At 43.2% G+C, this 27,399-nt stretch overlaps 1 protein-coding gene across 2 annotated transcripts in view; it reads left to right on the top strand.

Annotated features, from left to right (window-relative positions):
- Positions 1 to 27,399, top strand: part of ITGA8 (integrin subunit alpha 8) — a 521,482-nt gene that overhangs the window by 207,549 nt on the left and 286,534 nt on the right. For both annotated transcript variants that reach the window (XR_003941853.1, XM_030199982.1), the window contains exons 12-13: positions 23,176 to 23,381; positions 27,204 to 27,395. Coding sequence is in view for 1 of the 2 variants with exons in the window: in XM_030199982.1 (XP_030055842.1) it covers positions 23,176 to 23,381; positions 27,204 to 27,395 (398 nt within the window). In the remaining variant the exon portion in view is untranslated. The remainder of the gene's footprint in view (positions 1 to 23,175; positions 23,382 to 27,203; positions 27,396 to 27,399) is intronic.

Genomic DNA, 27,399 nt, shown 5'->3' with positions numbered 1-27,399 from the left:
GGAAGCTCTGTGATCTAGTGGCCTCTTCAAGAGCAGGAATGAACCCCACTCTTTCCTGCCCCATGCCCTGTTCCAATGGACTGGCTGCCAAGACTTCCTACGGCAATCTTTCTAGACTGCTGTGGGAGGTCCTAGCAGGCATTTTGCGATGTGCTGGTTCCAATCGCAAACAAGAAATGGAACAGGATTATTATATCCAACTGACCAACTCTCTTGGCTCTAATCCTCGACTTCTCTTCACCACATTGAACTCTCTCCTCAAGGTGCCCCCTCCCCCAACTCCCCCTTCATTATCTCCTCAGACCCTTGCTGAATTCTTTCACAAGGTTCAAAAGATAAACCTTGCTTTCTCTACCTCACCACCTCTCCCTCCACTAGTCCGTTCCCCTCTCTCTCCTTCCCCTCATTCCCTTTCCTCCTTTCCTGAAGTTACTATTGAGGAAACTACACTTCTCCTTTCTTCCTCAAAATGTACCACCTGTTCCTCTGATCCCATTCCCACCCACCTTCTTAATGCCATCTCTCCTACTCTTATTCCTTTTATCTGTCACATTCTCAACCTCTCACTTTCCACTGCGACTGTCCCTGCTGCCTTTAAACATGCTGTGGTCACACCTCTCCTTAAGAAGCCTTCACTCGACCCTACTTGTCCCTCTAATTACCGACCCATCTCCCTCCTTCCTTTTCTCTCCAAATTACTTGAGCGTGCTGTGCACCGCCGCTGCCTTGATTTTCTCTCCTCACATGCTATTCTTGACCCACTACAATCTGGTTTTCGCCCTCTCCACTCAACCGAAACTGCGCTTACTAAAGTCTCCAATGACCTATTACTGGCTAAATCCAGAGGTCAATATTCCATTCTCATTCTTCTTGATCTTTCCGCTGCGTTTGACACTGTCGATCACAGCATACTTCTCGATACCCTGTCCTCACTTGGATTCCAGGGCTCTGTCCTTTCCTGGTTCTCTTCCTACCTCTCCCTCCGCACCTTTAGTGTTCACTCTGGTGGATCCTCTTCTACTTCTATCCCTCTGCCTGTCGGCGTACCTCAGGGTTCTGTTCTTGGTCCCCTCCTCTTTTCTATCTACACTTCTTCCCTTGGCTCATTAATCTCATCCCATGGCTTTTCCTACCATCTCTATGCTGATGACTCCCAAATCTACCTTTCTACCCCTGATATCTCACCTTGCATCCAAACCAAAGTTTCAGCGTGCTTGTCTGACATTGCTGTCTGGATGTCTCAACGCCACCTGAAATTAAATATGACCAAAACCGAGCTTCTCATTTTCCCCCCCAAACCCACCTCCCCGCTCCCCCCGTTTTCTATTTCTGTTGATGGCTCTCTCATTCTCCCTGTCTCCTCAGCTCGAAACCTTGGGGTCATCTTTGACTCTTCTCTCTCCTTCTCTGCTCATATCCAGCAGATTGCCAAGACCTGTCGTTTCTTTCTTTACAACATCCGTAAAATCCACCCCTTTCTTTCCGAGCACTCTACCAAAACCCTCATCCAAACCCTTGTCACCTCTCGTTTAGACTACTGCAATCTGCTTCTTGCTGGCCTCCCACTTAGTCACCTCTCCCCTCTCCAATCGGTTCAAAACTCTGCTGCCCGTCTCATCTTCCGCCAGGTCGCTTTACTCATACTACCCCTCTCCTCAAGACCCTTCACGGGCTCCCTATCCGTTTTCGCATCCTGTTCAAACTTCTTCTACTAACCTATAAATGTATTCACTCTGCTGCTCCCCAGTATCTCTCCACACTCGTCCTTCCCTACACCCCTTCCCGTGCACTCCGCTCCATGGATAAATCCTTCTTATCTGTTCCCTTCTCCACTACTGCCAACTCCAGACTTCGCGCCTTCTGTCTCGCTGCACCCTACGCCTGGAATAAAGTTCCTGAGCCCCTACGTCTTGCCCCATCCTTGGCCACCTTTAAATCTAGACTGAAAGCCCACCTCTTTAACATTGCTTTTGACTCGTAACCACTTGTAACCACTCGCCTCCACCTACCCTCCTCTCTTCCTTCCCGTCCACATTAATTGATTTGATTTGCTTACTTTATTTATTTCTTGTCTATTAGATTGTAAGCTCTTTGAGCAGGGACTGTCTTTCTTCTATGTTTGTGCAGCGCTGCGTATGCCTTGTAGCGCTATAGAAATGCTAAATAGTAGTAGTAGTAGTAGTAACTAGATAAAGATCTGGTCACAGATATCCAAAAGTTGGGAAAGAAATGAGAGGTGCTATTGCTGGGAGATTTTAACCTGCCGGATGCAGATTGGAAAGTTCCATCTGCAGAATCAGAAAGAAGCAGAGAGATCATAGATACCTCACAAAGTTTTCTGCTCAGACAAATGGTGACAGAACTCATGAGGAAGGAGTGATGCTGGATCTGGTGCTCACAAATGGGGAAAGTGTGTCTAATGTCCGAATGGGTGCCCACCTGGATAGCAGTGATCATCAAACAGTTTGGTTTGATATAACAGCTAAAGTGGAGGGCAGCCACTCAAAACTCAAAAGTCCTGGATTTCAAACATGCTGACTAGCAAAATGAGGGAATATCTGAAGAAAGAGCTAACAGGCTGGGAGGACATATGAGAAGTGGACAGGCAGAGGTCCAGGCTGAAAGGGGCTATAAATATGGCTACTAACCTTTATGTAAGGAGAGTAAATAAAAGCAAGAGAAAAAGGAAATCATTACGGTTCTTCAAGCAAGTGGCTGAGAAAATAAAGGCTAAAGAGTTGGCATGCAAGAAATACAGAAAAACTCAAGAAGAAGAGGAACATAGAGAGGAATACTGGATAAAACTGAGAGAAGCCAAGAGAGAGCGATGTCTGGCAAAAGCACAAATGGAAGAACAAATGGCTAGAAATGTATGGTGGGGGCAACAAGAATTTTTTCAGGTATATTAGTGAAAGGAGGAAGACTAAAAATGGAATTGTGGTCCCTCTTCACAAAAGTGGTGACAGAAAAGAAGCTGGAAACTATAGGCCGGTAAGCCTCACTTCAGTGATTGGAAAAGTAATGAAAGCGATGCTGAAAGAAAGGCTAGTGAATTTCCTAGAATCCAATAGGTTACACGATCCGAGACAACTTGGTTTTACCAAAGGTATTTCGTGCCAAATGAATCTGATTGAATTCTTTGACTGGGTGACCAAAAATTGGATCAAGAATGTGCACTAGATGTTATCTACTTAGATTTCAGCAAAGCTTTGGGCACGGTTCCTCTTAGGAAGCTCTTGATAGGCTGAAGTTAAGACCCTAAGCAGTGAACTGGATTAGGAATTGGTTAACAGATGCCAGAGGATGGTGGTTAATGGAATTCACTCGGAGGAAGGAAAGGTGAGTAGTGGAGTGCCTCAAGGATTAGTGCTGGAGCCGATTCTTTGTGAGCAACATTGCCAAAGGTTTAGAAGGTAAGGTCTGCCTTTTTGCGGACGATACCAAGATTTGTAACAGAGTGGACACTCCAGAGGGATTGGAAAACATGAAAAAGGATCTGCAAAAGTTAGAAGAATCGTCTAATGTTTGGCAATTAAAATTCAGTGCTAAGAAGTGCAAAGTGATGCACTTAGTAAGTAGAAATCCAAGGGAGACATGTGCTAGGTGGTGAGAGGCTGATATGCACAGACAAGAGAGGGATCTTATGGTGATAGTAAGTGAAGGCAACAAAACAGTGTGACAAGATGGTGGCCATAGCCAGAAGGATGCTAGGCTGTATAGAGAGAGGTGTAACCAGTAGAAAAGAGATGTTGATGCCTCTGTACATGTCTTTGGTGAGGCCCCACCTGGAGTATTGTGTTCAGTTTTGGAGGCTGTATCTTGCTAAAGATGTAAGAAGACTTGAAACGGTCCAGAGGAAGGCAACAAGAATTGAGGTTGTGGGGTGGTAGACTTAGGAGTAATGTCAGAAAATTCTTTTTCATGGAGAGGATGGTGGATGCCTGGAATGACCTCCCGAGAGAGGTGGTAGAAAAAAAACCTGATGGAATTCAGAAAAGCATGGGATGAACACAGAGGATCTCTAATTAGAAAATTAATGATATAATGATATTAATGATATAAAAAACAAAACTTAAAGTGTTGCATGTGTGTTTGTATTTCAAGTGGTGCTTAGATGGCAACTCTAGCTGCATTAACTAAGGCCGGTGCTGGGCTGGCTTGTATGGTCTGAGTGCTGCATATGGCGATCCGGTTTAAGATGGACAGACTTTTATGGTCTTTGTCCCGCAAATGACAAGATGAATTTTGATAGCCTGGAGTGGGGTTTGGCAGCAACTCCAGTTGTGGGAACATAAACATAAGGACAGAGTTGGGTGGTGTTCTATGGTCTATGTCCCAGAAACGCTAAAGAAAGACCATGATCAAGTATATAATATCATGTTCATTGTTGATTTAACTCTTGAATTGATGATGAATGTGACTGTTGGCAGACTGGATGGACCATTCAGGTCTTTATCTGCCGACACTTACTATGTTACTATTTTACTAAAATGGATCCCAGACCACCAGGGCTTCCTAAGGTAGGCTCGGGGAGGGCCTACAGGTGGTTAGGTGGGATGGGAGGGGAGGAAGATAGTGATCATGGGAGGAGAAATGTTTGAGGTGGGGGGGGGAGTGATTTTCGGGTTTAAGCAAAAAATGTACAGGTATTTTCAGCCGAAACCTGAGCCCGGATTTCAGTCTAATTGCGGTGCTGAATCCAAAACCGAAATTCGGTCAACCTCTGTCAAGCCACTCTGTGATAGATGGTGGGGAAGAACGTCTCTTTGTCATAGCTATAACAGATCCAGCAGCTAACAATTGTCCATTTATCACACGTCTGTATATAGAAGGGGACAGTAGATTGAACATCAGTTCCATGTCATAAGGCTCAAACTAAATGGTACAGGGATACCTGTAATTTGTTGTAAGAATGATTGAATTTGGTTCCAAAACTTTTGAATAGAAGGACATTGCCACCACAAGATCCAACTTGTCCACAGTTCTTCCAGCAAAGGTCAGAATCTTCTAAGTCCCAATAGGCATTTAGGGGTGATATAATCCCTAAATAAGTCGTACCTGTGTAGTTAACAAAGCAGTGTAGACTAAATATATAAACAAAGATTCCCAAAAAGAGATCCAAATCCTTTAACTGTCTAAAGGTCCTAGATCTCTCTTCCATTGGTTCCTAATGGGAGTGATAAATACAAAGAGTAATATAATTTTGAGAGTAACCTTTTAAGGTTACTTTCCCCAAAACTTTTTCAAAAGTGATATAATTTGACTGACTCCTTCCAAATGATGAAGTTGCAAAGAAAAATGTGACTGAAAATATCTATACAGGCGTTAAGCATGGAGCAGATACTACACAGTGGAGTTGGCAGAGGCAGGGGTAGGGGTGAGTGTGGATTGCTTCTGTGCCCACTGCACCACCAATGCTTTCAAGGTAAGCTCGGGGTGGGGGTGTCGGGGTGGGGGGGTTGGACCTTACACAGGAGCTGCTCCTGGGGGGGAGGGGGAGGAAGGGAGCAGAATTTCTGTTTCAGCTGAATGTACACTTGTATTTTGGGGCAAAACCGAAATAGGACCAGATTAGGATTTCAGTTCGGTTGTGGCACCAAAACCGATACCAAAATTCAGTTGGTCTCTTGTATTAGTATTTGAGAAACCACAGTTGTCAAGCTGCAAAACCACCATTTTATAGAACACAACTGTTGCACAAAGAAAAAATTTCTCATCCTTGCTTTTTTATCTTATAAATCTGTTCATTTTTTTCTACTGGAAAATAACTGTGGCTAATATTTACCAATGACTCTTTTAGTAATCATGGCCAAGGATGTAACTGTATAATTATTTCTCAAGCTTTGGAAGATCCTGCCTAGCTTCCTGTATTTTCTTCTCTTAAATTCATGTCACATCAGGGAAATAAATTAAAAACTTTAAAGAAACCACTGAGGTTCTCTGTCTCTGAGCTGGAAAAGGTGAAACTGGCCGGACTGTCTTCATTATATTTTAATCATAGTGAAGAAAATTAGTTACAATATAAACAGAAATGATTTTCTCATTTGACTTGCGCAGACCCTGTCATATTTTTAAAATGTTTAACCAGCTTTCACCTATAGTTCCAGGTGTCCTGTGATGCCACAGAACAGGCTGCAAAGTAGCTTCTTGCTGCAAAACACATGCCAAATGGTTCCCCTCTGCAGAATCAATTGTGTTATCTGACCATATGGCATGTAAAAAAATACATTTTAAAAAAGGAGCACTGTGGTAGTGCTACGGGATAATTGTTTATTAAACCAGCAGGAAAGAACTAATCAGCATGGTCCAAGAATGGCATTCAGAATAAAGGGAGCACTTCCTCAAAATAGGTACTTTATCACTATTGCTAATGTTTGCTGGTCAGAAGAGAGAGCTTTGGTGCTGTTGATCCTCCTAAAGCAAGGGTTCTCAACCCAGTCCTCAGGACAAACCTAACTAGTCAGGCTTTCAGGATACCCACAAGGAATATTAATGAGATAGATTTGCATTCAAATTTATCTCATGCATATTCATTGTAGGTATCCTGAAAATCTGACTAGCCAGGTGTCCTGAGGACTGGGTTGAGAACCCCTGTCATAAAATGAAGTATTTGCATATTTATGCTGCATATTATTTTTACTGCTGTTGTGCTTTTTTTCTTAGGGCTTTTATTTTGAGGGAGGGTAGGGGACTGATATTTTTACTTCTTCCTATTTCTTCCATCTCATTTGGAGCGAGTACTGGGATCCTGGCACAATGAGCCTTTCGTCACTATTTTTAATAGACCCACCTTCCTTCTATTCCTACTTCAGACATTGCAAGGACTGTCCTGAGGCCTGAAGCCCCACATCATCTGAACCCTTCCTGGACTCTAAATCTAGGGCCAGCTTTATTATTAGGTACAGTAGGCAGTTGTTGGAAGCAGCAACAAGCTGCTGCAATCAAAGCAAAAGAAACTTTCCTGACACTCACAATTTCACACTAAGGATTGAAGTTATAAATATGGTTTATCGTTGTTAGATTATTTTACCACAAGTTGTGCTATTTTAGCACAAGGCCCTTTTTTTATCTAATGAGATCTTGTGCTAAAACAGCATGACTTATGGTAACTGTAAACTAACCTGTCTTGGTAGCCCACATTCATAACTTCCCTCCTAAATAGAATATCCATCTGTGCAGGAGCATCCTGAGCCGGAAATGTGCTCTGTGTGATTCGCCTACTAGGATTCTTGCCCTGCCCCCTACGTTGCAGAGAAGCAAGGGATGCAATGGAAGGGGTACAAATTTGGTGCCCCCCTTGCCTCCGTTGCACTTTGTGCACCTGTCACACATGCCATGCTATGCCCTGCATCAGGGCATACTTCTGTGTGCGGTGGGGGAGTGATCTAATGGTTAGTTTAGTGAGTTTTGGACCTGGGGAACTGGGTTCAATTCCCACTACTGCCTAACAGTCAGGCAGTTGGTTAAAATCCTGGGGAACTGGGTTTGATTCCCACCGCAGCTCCTTGTGACCTTGGGCAGGTCATTTAACCCTCCATTGCCCTTGAGTGGAGGAGTAGACTATTGACTGGTGCAGTGGGCCAAGATCCTGGGGAACTGGGTTTAATTCCCATTGTAGCTGTTTGTGACCCTGGGCAAGTCATGAGAGAAAGGCGCCCATCTCCCGATTTGGGTCGAAATATGGGTGTCTTTCTCTTTCGAAAATAAGCTGGATACTGGTTCTATTACTGAAGAATTAATTATTAGAACGATGCCTTAGTGTATGTGCACTGGCTGCTTCCTATGGTACTTCATAAGATTCAAAGTCAGCCTCTGAATGATAAGGAGTCTATGCAATACTTTAGAAGTTGGAGATAAGTGGATTTCCTTTGTTTGCATTCACTTGGAAATTACACAGATGTCTCAGGAAGAGTTTTAAATGTTTTCCAACGAGGAGAAGGAACTACAGAGTACTGACAGGGGGATGATCAGAAGCAAACGCCAGCACTAAAGGCTGTTAGCGCCATACTAGTGCCTGCATTTGCTAACGCCCCATGATCAGAGTCCCTGAGCGCATGAAACAACATGCTCGCGGGCTCTGAACGCAACTAGCATGCAAATGCATGCAAAACAGGGATCTTAGCGCAAATAGCATGCAAATGCATGCAAACCCTATTCCTCCCCAATGATCAGTGACCAGCACGCCAAAGATTGGGTCGCTGGCCGTGGCAAACCCTATGCCAGCTCCGAGTTGGCGTTAGGGTTTGCAGACCATTGGGGAGGAATGGTGATCCCTGTCCAGCATGCATTTGCATGCTAGCAGGCCCCCATTCCCCCCAACAAAGCAACCCCCCTCCCCAGGAACCAATGACACCCCCCCCCAGCGAAAGGGGGCTGGAGGTCCAGCAGACCACCGGTGCCCCTGATGACCCCCCCCCCAGGTTCAAGGAGGGCTGGAGATCCAGCCCCCCCTAACTCCCCTCAGCATTTCTAAAAGGTCCCTGGTGACCCAGAGGGAGACCGAATCCCCCCCCCCCAGGGACAGGGGGGTTGGAGGTCCCCCCGACATCCCCCCCCAACACAGATCAGGGAGGGCTGGAGATCCGGTAGGTCTCCAGCCCCCCCCAACTCCCTAGCATTAACAAGGGGTCCCTGGTAGTCCAGTGTCAATCCACCTACCCCCACCACCCCCTACCTTGAGTTGGAAGGACCCTTTTTCCTAGACGTGGTAAAAAAATTGCCCAGCGCACGCCCAAAAGATACGCTTGCACTACCGCAGGCAACTTTTCACAATGGCTCAGTAAAAGGACCCCTCTATGAAGGCTAGTTTCCTGCAAAATTAAAGAAAGCATTTGGGAACATTGTTAGGAGACAGGAACTAGGAAGTTCAGTGGTTTAAGGCACTGAGATTTCAGAACTGAACACTTGTGTTTGCATTTGTCTTGCATCAGATATTAAAATGAGCTTGGTGCCACAATCTCTATTAGAAATGGGTATTTTCCCCCAAAGCCTTCTGGAGATGCTAGGTAGTTTGGAACTATTTCCTGCAGTTGCTGCTTGGGCAAAATCCAGAAATAGAATTGCCAAGGTGTTACAGATAAGGATTAACGTGCGCCGCAGAAAGTGTTGAAAGTGTTCATTGTGCTGTAATATAGCTGCCACTAGGTATTGCTTAAATTCCAATTTAATTTTCCTGTCATCATGAGGTTTAAGTTCATTCTTGGGTTCCTATCTCCAGCCTATTTGCAGGAGTAAAAACCAGAATTGTTGATCAACTAGATAGCTGTGATGTTATTACAGCATTCAACATTTTTTCCTCTTTCTGTAATAATAATAATGAGAAAACCAGATTTAAATCAAAATATGATCTGCATGAAGACAAACACTAAAAATTACAAGCCATGGTCCTACACAATGTGTATAGGGGAAAAAGCAGAAAGACTAAGAGCCTCTTTTACTAAACCGCAATAGCGATTGCCGCTCAGGATTCGCTAGCACGGTTTGGTAAAAGAGGCCTTATATACAGAAGAATAAATCTCTCCAGTATCAACCAGCCTGAATATTTTTGAAGCATGCAATAAAATCTACAGGCTGCATGTTTTTACTCATTTGAGAGCCCTTTTGGTAAAGTGTGATAAGTATTTTACTCTTAGGGGAATTCTGCACAACTGCACAGCACAGAATTTGCACAGAATCCCCCGCCCCCACAAAAGGAGCAGAATTCTCCATTTCTTGTGCAGAATTCTGCAAAAGTGCTGCTATCCTGTCTGTCCTTGGTCTCTCTCCCCCTCCTCCTCCCCCTCCTCCTCAGAGGATTGCACAGCAGGAGGAGAAGGAAGTGAATCACTGCATATCTGGTCAAGCATCAAGGTATCTGATTCTTTAACTGTCCAATACCCTTCAGTGAGATTTTTTAAATACAAAAAATATTAAGAAGCCATTTTTGCATTCCAAGCTGTGAGCTGTTGAAATACTGTTCCTCTATTTATTAGATCAGAGACATGTTAGTTGAAATTTAGAAAATTACTGAGGGCTTTTTTTATTTGGTAAGTTTTTAAATTGAGCGAGTCTGAATTTTCTTGTGTAAGTTGGCTAGCTTCTTTTATTAATTGTGATTTGCACTGAGCCTTTTTTGTTTGTAGCAGAATATACAGTGGTGGAAATAAGTATTTGATCCCTTGCTGATTTTGTAAGTTTGCCCACTGACAAAGACATGAGCAGCCCATAATTGAAGGGTAGGTTATTGGTAACAGTGAGAGATAGCACATCACAAATTAAATCCGTAAAATCACATTGTGGAAAGTATATGAATTTATTTGCATTCTGCAGAGGGAAATAAGTATTTGATCCCCCACCAACCAGTAAGAGATCTGGCCCCTACAGACCAGGTAGATGCTCCAAATCAACTCGTTACCTGCATGACAGACAGCTGTCGGCAATGGTCACCTGTATGAAAGACACCTGGAGTATTGTGTTCAGTACTGGTCTCCGTATCTCAAAAAAGATATAGTAGAATTGGAAAAGGTACAGCGAAGGGCGACGAAAATGATAGTGGGGATGGGACGACTTTCCTATGAAGAGAGGCTGAGAAGGCTAGGGCTTTTCAGCTTGGAGAAGAGACGGCTGAGGGGAGATATGATAGAAGTGTATAAAATAATGAGTGGAATGGATCGGGTGGATGTGAAGCGACTGTTCACGCTATCCAAAAATACTAGGACTAGAGGGCATGAGTTGAAGCTACAGTGTGGTAAATTTAAAACGAATCGGAGAAAATTTTTCTTCACCCAACGTGTAATTAGACTCTGGAATTCGTTTCCGGAGAACGTGGTACGGGCGGTTAGCTTGACGGAGTTTAAAAAGGGGTTAGATAGATTCCTAAAGGACAAGTCCATAGACCGCTATTAAATGGACTTGGAAAAATTCCGCATTTTTAGGTATAACTTGTCTGGAATGTTTTTACGTTTGGGGAGCGTGCCAGGTGCCCTTGACCTGGATTGGCCACTGTCGGTGACAGGATGCTGGGCTAGATGGACCTTTGGTCTTTCCGAGTATGGCACTACTTATGTACTTATGTACTTATGCACAGACTCAGTGAATCAGTCAGACTCTAACCTCTACAAAATGGCCAAGAGCAAGGAGCTGTCTAAGGATGTCAGGGACAAGATCATACACCTGCACAAGGCTGGAATGGGCTACAAAACCATCAGTAAGACGCTGGGCGAGAAGGAGACAACTGTTGGTGCCATAGTAAGAAAATGGAAGAAGTACAAAATGACTGTCAATCGACAAAGATCTGGGTCTCCACGCAAAATCTCACCTCGTGGGGTATCCTTGATCATGAGGAAGGTTAGAAATCAGCCTACAACTACAAGGGGGGGAACTTGTCAATGATCTCAAGGCAGCTGGGTCCACTGTCACCATGAAAACCATTGGTAACACATTACGACATAACGGATTGCAATCCTGCAGTGCCCGCAAGGTCCCCCTGCTCCGGAAGGCACATGTGACGGCCCGTCTGAAGTTTGCCAGTGAACACCTGGATGATGCCGAGAGTGATTGGGAGAAGGTGCTGTGGTCAGATGAGACAAAAATTGAGCTCTTTGGCATGAACTCAACTCGCCGTGTTTGGAGGAAGAGAAATGCTGCCTATGACCCAAAGAACACCGTCCCCACTGTCAAGCATGGAGGTGGAAATGTTATGTTTTGGGGGTGTTTCTCTGCTAAGGGCACAGGACTACTTCACCGCATCAATGGGAGAATGGATGGGGCCATGTACCGTACAATTCTGAGTGACAACCTCCTTCCCTCCGCCAGGGCCTTAAAAATGGGTCGTGGCTGGGTCTTCCAGCACGACAATGACCCAAAACATACAGCCAAGGCAACAAAGGAGTGGCTCAGGAAGAAGCACATTAGGGTCATGGAGTGGCCTAGCCAGTCACCAGACCTTAATCCCATTGAAAACTTATGGAGGGAGCTGAAGCTGCGAGTTGCCAAGCGACAGCCCAGAACTCTTAATGATTTAGAGATGATCTGCAAAGAGGAGTGGACCAAAATTCCTCCTGACATGTGTGCAAACCTCATCATCAACTACAGAAGATGTCTGACCGCTGTGCTTGCCAACAAGGGTTTTGCCACCAAGTATTAGGTCTTGTTTGCCAGAGGGATTAAATACTTATTTCCCTCTGCAGAATGCAAATAAATTCATATACTTTCCACAATGTGATTTTCCGGATTTAATTTGTGATGTGCTACAGTATCTCTCACTGTTACCAATAACCTACCCTTCAATTATGGGCTGCTCATGTCTTTGTCAGTGGGCAAACTTACAAAATCAGCAAGGGATCAAATACTTATTTCCACCACTGTAAATATTTTTATTGTATTCTATTTTATTCCTCCTCTTCTCTCAGTTTAGACCTTAGTAAAGATCTATGGGTCCTTTTACCAAGCTGCAGGAAAAAGGGCCCTGGGGCAGCAACAGGAGCCATTTTTCATGCACACCAGGCCCCTTTTTACTGCAATGTGGTAAAAAGTCCCCAAAACAAAATGGCCACGTGGTAAGATAACTCTTACCATATGGCCATGTAGTGGGGAGCCCTTGGGTGGCAGTAAGAGCTCCCACGGTAACCCAGCAGTAACCACACAGCACAAAGCAATGCCTGATTACTGCTGGGTTGCCACCACACTAACCATTTCTGGTGTTTTTTCCCCTCTGGAAATGGCATGCGCTTGACCCAGAATTACCGCCAGTGGCTGCATTGGGCCAATGGTAGTCCCAGAATAGTGAGCAGTAGCCCACGTTAGGCTTACTGCCGCTTTGTAAAAGGGCTCCTGTAAGAATGCAATACAAGTATATAAAAGAAACTTGTTTTGGAAAACTAATTGGTAAAGAAACACTGGATCAGAAATGACTTTTTAATATTTTTAAGAAGTGTACACAAGTCTCTAAAGTTTCAGATATTCCAGTGTCAATACAACCGTCACCAGATGAATATGCAAGATATTTTATTGAGAAGGTGGGACTTATAAAACAGTCACTTTTAGCTTTTTGTACCCTATGGGTTAAATTTGAAAAGATTACCTGGCTCCTTCTAGATCTGGTGTAGGGACAGTGAGCAGTGCAGTGAAACTGAGTAGTCTGTGTGCATGCGTTGAGTGTTCCTCATGCTGATGGAACTCTCAGGAGAGTGACAAACAGCTCAGGCTGGCAGTTGGGAAGGAGCTGTATTTGTGAGAAGATGTTACTAGGAAAAGTCTGGAAGAAAGTTGATGCTGAAGATCATCACCTGAAAGAAAAGGCACCCACCGTTCAAGAGAGCCAGAGAGAGAAAACAAAGAGAGCAGCTAAGTGACTGAAACTATTTTAAAAAGTGCACAAGAGAAAATAGTAAAGGAAACCCAGTGTATTGTTTTTAGCAAAAAAAGGTGCCGGTACTCAAATGTTAGGCCACCCTTCAAGGGTGGGGTGATCACTGAGGGACACACTTCACAATAGCCAGGCCCCCTGCAACCAGTCACAGAATCTATGACAAGGCAGAATCGGTGTGTAAAGCCTGAGTTCTTTCATTAAAACTTGGTGTTTATGGGTTAATTTTAGCAGACAATGGAAAAGGTGCCGGTACTCAGTACCCCCAAGTACCCCCTCAAAAAAGCCCTGAGGAAACCTGAACAATAAGTGAGAGATAACTAAAAGAAGAAGAAAAAAAAGAGTAGAGGAAAACTTACATGTTGAGATCCTTGAAGGTCTCTGGAAATCTGAAAGACAGGAGAAAAGAAAGTTTAAAGAATCTAGTGTTTTGTAAAATTGAACTTGCTTAAATGAATTATGTACCTAATATTTATACTTATCTGAAAATGCTCCCAATGTTTCTAAACTGATTTGTGTTGCAAACCTGTAATTGTTAAACTCCCTGGTTGGTGTTGAGTCATTTTGGGGAAACACTGTGACATATTTGGTACCATCATTTTAATACCTTGCTCTGCCACCAGGGGGGTTTACATTTTATTGATCATCCTGTCAAAATTGGGCAATTGACAGGTGGTGTGGAAAATAATTTGCTGGTTGATAGGATCTGGTCCTCTTTTGCAAGTAAAAATGAGAGTACAGTTCATACATTGGTGTCCTTCATATCTGTTGAAGGATATACCATCAGAACTGGTTATATGGCTTACAGTTTTAATTAATAATTTTTTAGCTGAAGGATATTTTTCATCTGCACTAGGACAAATTATATTAATACCAATCCCAAAGTCTCAGGGGGAAGGTTTGACAGTTGTATCAAACTTTTGAGCAGTGGCTAGCATCCCTTGGATGTCAAAACTATTAGAGTCAATAGTGGTTACCCAGCTTACAACACATCTGGAATATTTTCAATGTCTGCACAATTTTCAATTTGGATTCAGGGCAATGCATGGCACTGAGTCTTTATTTTTGATTTTGGTATCTAAATTTAAATAGTATCTTGCTCTTGGAGTACATTCAGTTTTGCTCCAATTTGATATTTCGTGAGTGTTCGATACGGTGGATGGAATGGATGGAGGACTTCTTGAAAAACAGATCTTATTGTGTTAAGAAGAATGACACTTTCTCGTTTAGTTGGAATCCAGAGTTTGGGGTTCCACAGGAGTCACCATTGTTTCTGATCTTGTTTAATGTATTCATGAGTTCTTTGGTTCAGTGCTGTACTCTTTGGGTTATTTTGGATGTCCATGTGCGGATGATATATTTGTTTTGGTACCTATGACTTCAGACCTTTTGACATTACAAATATTGATCTCAGATTGTTTTTCCCTGATCCATACTTGAGCAAATCAGCATTTATTAAAATTTAATGTGGCAAAGACTAAACTTTTGGATTTCAGTAATGATGTGTCTAGGGTCCCTTCTAATATCACAATTTATTCAGAACAGATTTCCTTTGAAAGATCCTCTAAGGTGTTGGGGGGGGGGGGGGTTGTTCTTGACACCCAACTATTAATGGAACCTCAAATAAACTGCCTGAGCAAGAAGATATTTTTAAAATTATGGGCATTTAAGAGCAATTAGATCAGTCTTTTTTCCAGATCATTTTCGAATGATAGTGCAGGCCATTATACTGTCACAACTTACTGTAATGCTCTGTATGCTGGTGTTAGAACAGGTTTGGCAAGCAGAACACGGCTTCAACAGAACACTGCAACAAAAATGATCTATGGTTGCTCTTGATTTGATCATGTAACACCTTTGTTTAGAAAGTTACACTGGCTGCCACTGAGTACATGGGTGGAATTCAAAATTCCTTTTGTTATTTTTAGAATTTTGCAAGGAAACTGCCCTGTCTTCCTTACTCAATTAGTATTTTATCCACTTTCACTCAATTTTATTACTGGGTTTTCCGTCATTTAAAAGTGTTCGCTATAAAATAATCTTTGATATTTCGTTTATGTATCAGACTAGTAAAATGTGGAACTCAATTGTTTCGTAAAGCATTAAAAACTTTTGTTTTTGAAAGATATTTGAGTGGTTAGGTAATATAAGGATTTTTCTATTCTATATTTTGTTTAGTAATCTTATTGTAACCCGCTTAGATTCTTCATTGATGGAAGCAGAGTGTAAATACATGAAATAGAATTTCTGTGAACTGCCTCAGCCTCCCTACAGCCCCATGTTTCACCTAAATAGACGGGTCTAAGCCGACAGAGGAGGAGGAAGTGACCTGATGTGCAACGGTTGACTTTCTCCTCCTCTCTGTGGGGGAAGAGGAGAGAGTAGTTGATGCTGAGTGTGTCATGGGGGGGCGGGTATCAGAGCAAGATGAATGTGTCAGGGGGAGAGGGGAGCAAAGCAAGGAGAGGTGGAGGGGCATAATTGAACGTGAACTGTCCGAGAACAGGTACATGAAGGAGCGGGACAGACAGTATTTTCAAAAAAAATGGGCGCCTTTTTTTTCGATAATACAGGTTGTGCCCAGCAAATGCATTGGGTTTGTGCGGATTTGAGCTGGGCAGTTTCGTTTTTCAGCGATAATGGAAACCGAAGGCGCCCAGCTCAAAAACGAACAAATCCAAGGCATTGGGTCATGGGAGGGGCCAGGATTCGTAGTGCACTGGGCCCCCTCACATGCCAGGACACCAACCGGGCACCATAGGGGGCACTTGTAACAATTAAAAAAAAAGTTAAATACCTCCCAAGTCCATAGCTCCCATCCCTTGGGTGCTGAGCTCCTCAAATCCCCCCCAAAACCCACTGCCCACAACTGTACACCATGACCATAGCCCTTATGGCTGAAGGGGGTACCTACTAAGTGGCCTCCCACTTAGTCACCTCTCCCCTCTCCAATCGGTTCAAAACTCTGCTGCCCGTCTCGTCTTCCGCCAGGGTCGCTTTACTCATATTACCCCTCTCCTCAAGTCGCTTCACTGGCTCCCTATCCATTTTTGTATCCTGTTCAAACTTCTTCTACTAACCTATAAATGTACTCACTCTGCTGCTCTCCAGTATCTCTCCACACTCGTCCTTCCCTACACCCCTTCCCGTGCACTCCGCTCCATGGATAAATCCTTCTTATCTGTTCCCTTCTCCACTACTGCCAACTCCAGACTTCACGCCTTCTGTCTCACTGCACCCTACGCTTGGAATAAACTTCCTGAGCCCCTACATCTTGCCCCATCCTTGGCCACCTTTAAATCTAGACTGAAAGCCCACTCTTTAACATTGCTTTTGACTCGTAACCACTTGTAACCATTCGCCTCCACCTACCCTCCTCTCCTCCTTCCTGTACACATTAATTGATTTGATTTGCTTACTTTATTTTTTGTCTATTAGATTGTAAGCTCTTTGAGCAGGGACTGTCTTTCTTCTATGTTTGTGCAGCGCTGCGTACACCTTGTAGCGCTATAAAAATGCTAAATAGTAGTAGTAGTAGTAGTAGTACATGTGGGTACAGTGGGTTTGGGGGAGTGGTTTGGAGCGCTCCCATTTACCACCACAAGTGTAACAGGTAGGGGGGGATGGGCCTGGGTCCACCTGGGTGAAGTCCACTGCGCCCACTAACAACTGCTCCAGGGACCTACATACTGCTGTGATGGAACTGGGTATGGCATTTGAGGCTGGCATACAGGCTGGAAAAAAAAAAGTTAAGTACATAAGTAATGCCATACTGGGAAAAGACCAAGGGTCCATCGAGCCCAGCATCCTGTCCACGACAGCGGCCAATCCAGGCCAAGGGCACCTGGCAAGCTTCCCAAACGTACAAACATTCTATACATGTTATTCCTGGAATTTTGGATTTTTCCAAGTCCGTTTAGTAGCGGTTTATGGACTTGTCCTTTAGGAAACCGTCCAACCCCTTTTTAAACTCTGCTAAGCTAACCGCCTTCACCACTTTCTCCGGCAACGAATTCCAGAGTTTAATTACACGTTGGGTGAAGAAAAATTTTCTCCGATTTGTTTTAAATTTACTACACTGTAGTTTCATCGCATGCCCCCTAGTCCTAGTATTTTTGGAAAGCGTGAACAGACGCTTCACATCCACCTGTTGTTAAAGTTGTTTTTTTTATGGTGGGAGGGGGTTAGTGACCACTGGGAGAGTCAGGGGTGGTCATCCCCGATTCCTTCTGGTGGTCATCTGGTCATTTAGGGCACTTTTTTGGGACTTGTTCGTGAAAAAAAGGGTAAAAAAATGATACAAATTTGTGCTAAAAACGCCTTTCTTTTTTCGATTACCGGTCAAAGGCGCCCATCTCTCCTCGGCCGATAAACACGCCCCAGTCCCACCTTCACCACGCCTCCAACATGCCCCCGTCAACTTTGCCCGTTTCTGTGACAGATTGCAGTTGAAGACGCTCACAATTGGCTTTCGATTATACCGATTTGGGCGCCTTTGTACAATGGGGGCCTATCTCCTGATTTGGGGCGAAATCTGGGCGCCCATCACTTTTGAAAATAACGCTAATAGTGTGCCAATGGGAGGGTGGAGGCAGAGTAAGGTGAGACTGTGCCAAGGGGAGGGGGCACAGCACGGTGACAGTATGCCTTGGGGAGGGTAGGGGGGGCAAAGCAAGGTAAGTATGCCATGGGGAGGGTGTGGGGGCAGATCAAGGTGAATGTGCCATGGAGAGGGTTGGAGAAGTGAGACAGAGCAAGTTGAAATGTGCCATGGAGAGGATGGAAGCAGGGGGGGCAGTGCAAGGTGAGAGGTGTGCCCTGGGGTTTGGGGGCAGCAAAAAGCTGAGAGTGTGCCATGGGGATTTTTTAGCCGGGGGGGGGAGAGAGATCAAGTTTGAGGGTGTGCCATGGAGAGGATGGAGAAAGAAACATTGATAGCTGGAGAGAGGATGAGAAAGAATGAGAGGTGAGAGTGTGTTCCTGGGGGGAAGAAGAATGAGAGGTGGTCATACTACACATGGTATGAGAGAAGACTTCTCTCATATGTAGTATGACCACCTCTCATTCTTCTTCCCCTCTCATTCTTCTTCTCATTCTTCTTTGGGTGCAGACTGAAATAGGGGTCTTCCTCAAGTGCCAAAGGGAAAATGCCAGGTGGGATCAAAAGGGGGAAGGGGAACCACCACTGCAACTCTTTCACTTTATAAACTTTGGGCAGTGGCCATGTTCCCAGTCTACCACCTTTTGAGGCATTATCAACAGTAGTGATAGTATGTGGCATTGACCCACACACTAATGGGCTCATTTTCGAAAGAGAAGGACGTCCATCTTTCGACATAAATTGGTAGATGGGCGTCCTTCTCCTAGGGTCGTCCAAATCGGTATAATCGAAAGCCGATTTTGGGCGTCCCCAACTATTTTCCGTCGCGGGGACAGCCAAAGTTCACGGGGGCGTATTGGAGGCATAGCGAAAGTTGGGACTTGGGTGTGCCTAACCCTAGGACTTCCTTGACCCGTAATCGAAAGAAACAAGGACGTCTCTGACGAACACTTGGACGACTTTACCTGGTCGTGTGTTTCTTATGACCAAGGCACAAAAAGGTGCCCAAAATGACCAGATTACCACTGGAGAGAATCGGGGATGACCTCCCCTTACTCCCCCAGTGGTCACTAACCCCCTCCTACCCTCAAAAAACATCTGTAAAAATATTGATTGCCAGCCTCAGATGTCATACTACGTTTTAGTGGGTGCAGTGCACTTCAGGCAGGCCCATCCCCCTCCTTACCTGTTATGTTTGTGGAGGAAACAGTGAGCCCTCCAAAACTCACCAGAAACCCACTGTGGGGAGTGGGTTTTGGGGGGCTCAGCAAATCGAGATTGACCATCTCTAGGGATGACCATCTCTAAGGTCGACCTAAACGTGGAGATTTGGGTGTCCCTGACTGTATTTTTGAAACGAAAGATGGCCGCCCATCTTGTTTCAATAATATGGGTTTCCACGCCCCTTTGCGGGGGACGTCCTGCGAGTTTGCCCTCAGGAAAACATGAGCGCCCCGTTCGATTATGCTCCTCCACATCCACTAATTGATTTTTGGACGTATTTTGCAAAATATCCAAAGTCGGATTTAGAGATCGTATCGAAAATGCCCCTCTACTTGTCTTTACAAAATACTAGAACAAATCCTGCAGAAATCGTGCCAAGATTGAAAGTGTGGACATTATGCATGCCAGAGAACTGGTTTAAATGTGAGCACATATTTCACATGCATATTTTTATTTAAAAAACCAATCAAACATTGTAAATCATGATTCTGTTGATACTCCATTGTAACTGCCACCCTGATTATTCCTACTATAAAAGTACATGCTGACTTATACTACGCATATGTAACACCATGAGGAATTCAGCAGCAATGAGACTGTCTGACTCCTCAGTGCTGTTTCCAGTTTTATTTGTGTGTCAGCATTTTCACTGCTGTGACTATCAGTGCTGCTAGGATAATCTATCAATAACAGAAATCTGTCTGACATCATCATCTCAGGTAAGCAGTGGCCTTTGTGTGAACTCTGTGCTTCCTGACACCAGCCAGGAAATCACAGGACCTTTCCAGAAGAAGGCAGAAGCTTATAGAAAAGGGTAGAAGCTTTTGGAAACTGATAGAACATAGGGAGTGCCCATTAAATTTAGTAGGATGGTCCTGGTGGCTGCAGAGACCCTCCTGTGGTTATAAAATGGATCTCTATTGCGCTTATTTTCGAAAGAAAAGGACGTCCATCTTTCAACATAAATTGGAAGATGGAATCAGTATAATCGAAAGCCGATTTTGGACGTTCCCAACTGCACTCCATCGCAGGGATGGCCAAAGTTCAAGGGGGTGTGTTGGAGGCATAGCAAAGGCGGGACTTGGGCATGCCTAACACTTGGACGTCCTTGACCCATAATCGAAAAAAAGAAGGATGTCCCTGATGAGCACTTGGACATTTTCACCCGGACCTGTTTTTCTTACGACTAAGGCACAAAAAGGTGCCTGAAATGACCAGATGACCACCGGAGAGAATCAGGGGTGACCTCCCGTTACTCCCCCAGTGGTCACTAACCCCCTCCCACCCTCAAAAAAACATCTGTAAAAATATGTCATGCCAGCCTCAGATGTCATACTCAGCTCCATCACAGCAGTATGCAGGTCCCTGGAGCAGTTTTAGTGGGTGAGTGCACTTCAGACAGGCGGACCCAGCACCATCCCCCCCTACCTGTTACGTTTGTGGAGGAAATAGCGAGCCCTCCAAAACCCACTAGAAACCCACTGTACCCACATCTAGGTGCCCCCCTTCACCTGTAAGGGCTATGGTAGTGGTGCACAGTTGGGTAGTGGGTTTTGGGGGGCTCAGCACACAAGGTAAAGGAGCTATGTTCTTGGGAACATTTTATGAAGTCCACTGCAGTGCCCCCTAGGGTGCCCGGTTGGTGTCCTTGCATGTCAGGGGGACCAGTGCACTACAAATGCTGGCTCCTCCCATGACCAAAGGGCTTGCATTTGGTAGTTTCTGAGATGGACGTCTTTGGTTTCGATAATCGCCGAAAATCAGAAATGTCCATGTCTAGGGACGTCCAAATCTAGGGATGGCGAAATTTAAGGATTTGGATGTCCCTGACGGTATTTTCAAAAAGAAAGATGGACGTCCATCTTGTTTTGAAAATATAGGTTTCCCCGCCCCTGGATTGGGACCATTTGCAAGGATGTCCAAAACAAAACTTTGACATCCCTTTCGAAAATGCCCCTCATTTGTCTCTTAACCGTATCTTGTTACCTCTACTGCCTCTGATCCATGTTTTGTAAGGGAGGCCTCAGGAAAGTATATTAGCCTTCCTATACCATCTCTGGTTACCACAAAGAAGGACTAAAGAAATTGAGTACAAGCTTCAGAACTTAGAAAGTTACTGGCTTGTATATTGGGGGAATAAGGGAAGCCCCTGTAAACCTTGAGTCACAGAAAAGGAGAAGGAGTTACTTGAAACTATTTGATATACCAACCAGGCACTCTATCCATAACTCCTATGGCACAGGAACCATCTAGAGCAGAAGGAAAAAGATATTTGTCATCAGCAGGATTTCCAAAGACTACCCTGTAAAAAGCACAGGATGTCTACAAGATAAGATAAGCAGGGTTATTGTGTCTGTAATCAACTGCCTGCTAACTGTAAGTGTGAAGTGTATGCAAACAGTACTGATAATTTTAAAGGAGTATTTTGAGAACTATACTGACCCCTGCCACCCTGTGGTGGGAGATTTGAATTAAACATTCACGTTGCAGTTGGCGGTATGAAGGAGAGATTGTGTAACCAGCTGGCCACTGGTTTTATGTGGGGCTAGATTTTATACATGGCATCGAAAAAATCAGTGCCGAAAAGAATGCTTAAGCGGAGCACCCTTATTCTATAATTTATTTTTATTTTTTTTATTTTTATTACATTTGTACCCCGTGCTTTCCCACTCATGGCAGGCTCAATGTGGCTTACATGGGGCAAGTGACTTGCCCAGAGTCACAAGGAGCTGCCTGTGCCTGAAGTGGGAATTGAACTCAGTTCCCCAGGACCAAATTCCACCACCCTAACCACTAGGCCACTCCCTCCTCCACTATAATTGCATGTATAACTCAAAACCACGCCCCCAATCCGCTCCAAAATGCCCATGACCCTCCCATTTCCATGCTCCCTTTTTGGGCCACTTGTAAATTGTAGGCACGGATGTCCCAATTAAATCCAATAATTGCTTGTTAAAAAGCCAATTATTGGCACTAATTGGCTTGTTCTATAAAACTGCGTATGCAATTAGCACACACAGTTTTTGACGACTTTTATAATATCAGGGGGATATTGTGCAACTGTTACTTATCAATTGAGGAATACAGTCAAGAGTTCTGGCTCATATAAAAGACTTGGAGTTGACTGAGTTATTTGTATGAAGTGAGGTAAAAGTCTCATCTGCTTTTTCAGCCTTCTGGTGCAAACCACTCCTGGTTCTGACCCTCAACCAATAAGTGTGATTATGTGCTCCTGTCCGTACTCCACTGGGTTTACCTTAGGCACATGCCTAACTACATATATGGGGTTACATATACTTTAGGCTTGATCTAATTAAAGAGCACAGTTACTACTACTACTACTACTATTTAGCATTTCTATAGCGCTATAAGGCATACGCAGCGCTGCACAAACATATTCACGTTAAACAATGTTTTAGGTGCAAAAATAGCTTTATAAAATTAAACTCTTACTGTGTGAGAAAGGAAGGTATACTATGGTAACAAGAAAGAGCTTTCATCCTCAAGAGGTAAAATGTCTCTAAATTACCCCAAAAATGTCCAGTACTAGACTTCTTAGTAACTTGAGAAACTGGTGACAAAACATTACTATATATCATGAATTGAATTAGTCATACTTCCATTTCAATAATTTATATTCAGTATTACATTTTCTGTGTTCAAATTACATTAATGTTGACAGTAAGAGTCTGATGCTAAGAACACTGTAACATGAGTCTGGAAAAATGTTGCATTCTTACAGATATTTTGTTTGATCTTGGAAAAGATGCTTTATATCTACTTGTCTATGTACTCAACTGTAGTTGGGCAGGAGTAATAAAAACACATGATTCCTTTTCTATTCATTTGGAATTAGTTATGCAATTCAGTGACTTGAAATTGACAGCCACATATTTGAAATTCAATTTGTGTGAAAGGAGCTATTCCGACTTTATTATTGTTTGCATTTTCTCAGATTTCAGCTTGTTGGATCTCTCTAAATTGCCTGTGCACTTTGTTTCTGCAGTTTAGATGATATCCTGGTTGGAGCCCCTCTCTTTATGGACCGTGAATTTGAGAGCAAGCCAAAAGAAGTAGGACAAGTGTACCTATATTTGCAAGAAAGTGCATTCTATTTTACAGATGCACAGGTATTCAAAGGTACTGAAGTGTTTGGCAGATTTGGTAGTTCCATCGCTCACCTTGGTGATCTAAACCAAGATGGATATAATGGTAATTTTTAAACTAAATATTAAATATGCATAGCGGAGGTAATAAAGATTTTGCATATATTTTTAAAACACTTAGGGGGAAAAAAAAGAAATCACAAGGGTGTCGAAAATGTCCACATCCATTTCTACATCCAGTCATTTTAGAAGGCCAGGTTATGCACATCTGAAATCCAAGTACACACAAATAGCAAGTGGGCATGATTTGAGTGAGTGGGATAAGGATATGACAAGTTAATAGATGTTTATCTCCAGTTTTAGAAGGGGACTAAATGTCTGTGTCCAAAAAGATCGATTTCAGGAGTTATACCTACTACCAAGCACTTTTAGGTTTTGGCAAACTGCTCCTATTGAGCAGCTCTCCACTAGAGGAGGTTGCCCCTAAATCCCTCAGTGATTTTTGCCCCCCCCCCCTCACCCTAAAGCCAAACTGGCAAGGGATACCAGTCAATGTGACATCACTGGGAAAATACACTTTATTTATTTATTTTAAAAACTTACGTAAAACGTGACCAACTAAGTGGTTTACAAAAGAATATACATAATAAAATTATATGAAACATGTCATATAAGCAATTATTTATATTTATATTTCTAAGATGGCAAAGATAAATGTGTGTGTGGACATTTTGTTTCTAAAATACATGTTTATGCCATTTGCACTTGGTGCATAAACATCCATTTCTCCTGTGTTTCAGAACTGTCTCTACATCAGCAGATTCTGTTTTAAAATACTAGTGAAACGTGAGACGTTCTGACATGGACATCTTTCAATTCTGACTTATATGTCCTATCTAAAGTGGGTCTGTAAATCTAACTAGTGGTTAGTGCAGCAGACTTTGATCCTGGGGGACTGGGTTCAATTCCCACTGCAGCTCCTTGTGACTCTGGGCAAGACACTTAACCCTCCATTGCCCCAGGTACAAATAAGTACCTATATATACTATGTAAACCGCTTTGAATGCAGTTGCAAAAACCACACAGAAAGGCAATATATCATGTCTCATTTCCCTTTCCCTAACATAGGGGCCCTTTTACTAAGCTACAGTAAAAAGTGGTCCACGCTAGTTTTGGCATGCACTGGACCGACCACTTTTTACCGCAGTGGGAAAAAGGCCTTTTTAAGAATGGGGTAGTAAATGGCTGTGCACTAATATTAAAATTAGCGTTTGGCTATTTACTGCACAGCCCTTACCACCACCTATTTAGAAGGCAGTAAGGGCTCATGTGCGAACTCCATGGTAATTGGGCAGGCGCATGGCAATGTGTCTGTGCTGCTGATTACCACCAGGAAAAATGCCCCCTGGTAGAAACTGTGTTCTCCAACTTTGAAACTACTGTGGGACTCCTGGACTACCCAGCAGTAGGGCCTATATGGGGTGAGCTACCTGCATGGGAGCCCTGCCGCACCTCTGTAAAACGGCTGTATAGTAAATGATATTGGCAAAGGCAGGTGGCACCTTATAGACTAACCAATTTATTAAGGAATGAGCCTTCAAGGACCAGAATCCGCTTCACCAGATGCATGTGCTCTGATCTTTGAAAGCTCATACCTTAATAAATCAATTAGTCTATAAGCTGCTACCTGCCTCTGTCAATTTTGTTACACTAGACTAACATGGCTATCCCTTTTAAAGTTTTTATTATTATTACTAGTAAAAAAAAGGCCCATTTCTGACACAAATGAAACAGGCGCTAGCTCAATATCCATTCCATTCCCAGATATTCCCTTTCCTGCTGACCACAGTCCTTCTCCAGGATTTTCTTCTGTGAACACCAAAGAGAAATATTTCTTTAGCATGTTCACTTTATCCTCATCATTCTCCACATAGCTATCCTCGGCATCTTTCGGTCTTACAGTTCCATTCCTATTTTTTCTCCTTTCTCCAGTATATCTGAAAAAGGTCATGTCTCCTCTTTTTACTTCTTTAGCCATTTTTTCTTCCACCTGCGCTTTTGCTAGCCATATTTCTCTTTTTGCTTCTTTGAGTTTAATCCAGTAACCTTTTCCGTTATCCTCTTGTTACGTTCTTCTGTATTTCTTGAACAAAGCCTTTTTTGCCCTTATTTTTTCAGCCACTTGTTTGGAGAACCATATAGGCTTCCTGTTTCTCTTGTTTTTGTTTACCTTCCTTGTGTAAAGATCTCTGCACTTCCACTTCATGTATGCCTACCCATGCCGTCAGCTCCTTCTACCAAAATCAGTATGTTCGAAATCCAGTGCTTTGAGTTTTGTGCGTCTGCACGCTGCTTTTGCTTTTATATCAAACCATATGGTTGATGATTACTATTAACTAGGTGGGCACCCACACGGACGTTGGAAACACTTCCTCCATTTATGAGAACTAGATCCAACGTTGACACTTCCCTCATTGGTTCCATCACCATTTGTCTGAGCAAGGCACTTTGACAGGTATCCATGATCTCTCTACTTCTTTCCGATTCTGCCTGCGGGATGTTCCAATCCATATGGGGAAAGTTGAAATTTCCCAACAATAGCACCTTCCCTTTCATACTAAGCTTATGAATAATTTCTATCAGATCCTTGTCCAGCTTTTCCATTTGTGCCAGAGCTCTGTAGATAACACTTGTGTGGATACAGGATCCATCTTCTCTTTCCAGAATGATCCATATAGCTTCTTCTTTTCCCCAGGTTCCCTGTATTTCAGCCTCCCTGATATTGATTTTCACATACAGCACCACTCCTCCACCTCTTCATTTCTCCCTATCCTTTCTAAAAAGATTATAGCCTGGTATGGTCGCATCCCATTCATGGGAATCATTGGGTATGTAGCCCAATGGTTCCTAAATCTGTCTTGGGGTTCCCCAGCCAGTCAGATTTTCAGGATATCTACAATGAATATTCATGAGAGAGATAGGTATGCAAATCTTTCATGTGAAGTCACTGTGGATATTCTTGTAAACCTGACTGGCTGGGGAACCCTCAGGACAGGTTTGGGAGCCACTGATTTAACTACATGACAGAAAAATACAAGGGAAAGTCATTAAATAGAGCAAATTTTAACTGCCTTGATTGTAAACTTAAAAATTCACTTTATGTGTTGATTCCTCCTCATATATAGGAGATTTTGTTTTTCATTTATGCTTTTCCTGAGTGCCACTACTTATATTGTTTTAGTATATGCAGAGTACTATTTTGACCTGCATTCTGTCTCATGTTATATTTCTCCTGACTTATTCTCTCTTAAATGTCTTTAGTAACTTGTTTTAAAATTAGGTGGTGGTGGTGAGATAGGGGAGGTGAGGTGGAATGGACCTTGCTTCATACCACAAGGTGCAACAGGAGCAATGTTTTTTTTTTTTTTGTTTTGTTTTCATGCAAAGAAAGCCAGCCTTAAATTAGTCATGCAGGTCATTTAATTTCTTTCTGCAAGATGGTGCTATAAAACTAAATGTTCAGTAACATCTGTTTTTCAGAACTGAATTATTTGATGGTAGAAACACATGTTATAAAACAGAACAGTAAGATAATTCTCTAATAAGTGTTCTGCATCAGTTTATTAACTGCTTATTTTGCATGTCTATGTAGACTAGTATAGCCTTCACTCTCCACTGACTCGAAAACATGGCAAAAGTAAAATGTCAGATGAATAATAAAATGTGGATATTTTTTGCCACAGTGAAATATAATATGTAGAGAAATGTGAGGATTTGAATAACTTACAGGGTTTGTTGTTTCAGTACTAGAAAGTTGAAAAATAATCTGCTTCCAACTATTTAAAATGAAAACTCCCCAAAGAGCAAAAGTAATAATAAAAAATAAGGACTTTTTCTGCTTCTTTCTTCCCTTTCTGCCATGTTTCAGATATTGCAGTTGGTTCACCCTTTGCAGGAGAAGAGAGAAGAGGCAAAGTATATATTTACAATGGAAATGTTCATGGGTTAAATGCCAACCCGTCACAGGTCCTGAATGGACTGTGGGCCTCGCAGTCTATGCCTGCGGGATTTGGCTTCACTCTGAGAGGAGATTCAGACATAGACAAGAATGATTACCCAGGTAT

The sequence above is a fragment of the Microcaecilia unicolor genome, chromosome 1, assembly GCF_901765095.1.
Source record: "Microcaecilia unicolor chromosome 1, aMicUni1.1, whole genome shotgun sequence".
In the NCBI taxonomy this organism is placed as follows: Eukaryota; Metazoa; Chordata; class Amphibia; order Gymnophiona; family Siphonopidae; genus Microcaecilia; species Microcaecilia unicolor.
The sequence above is the reverse complement of the archived record's forward strand: the minus strand, read 5'-3'. Positions and strand labels throughout refer to the sequence as shown.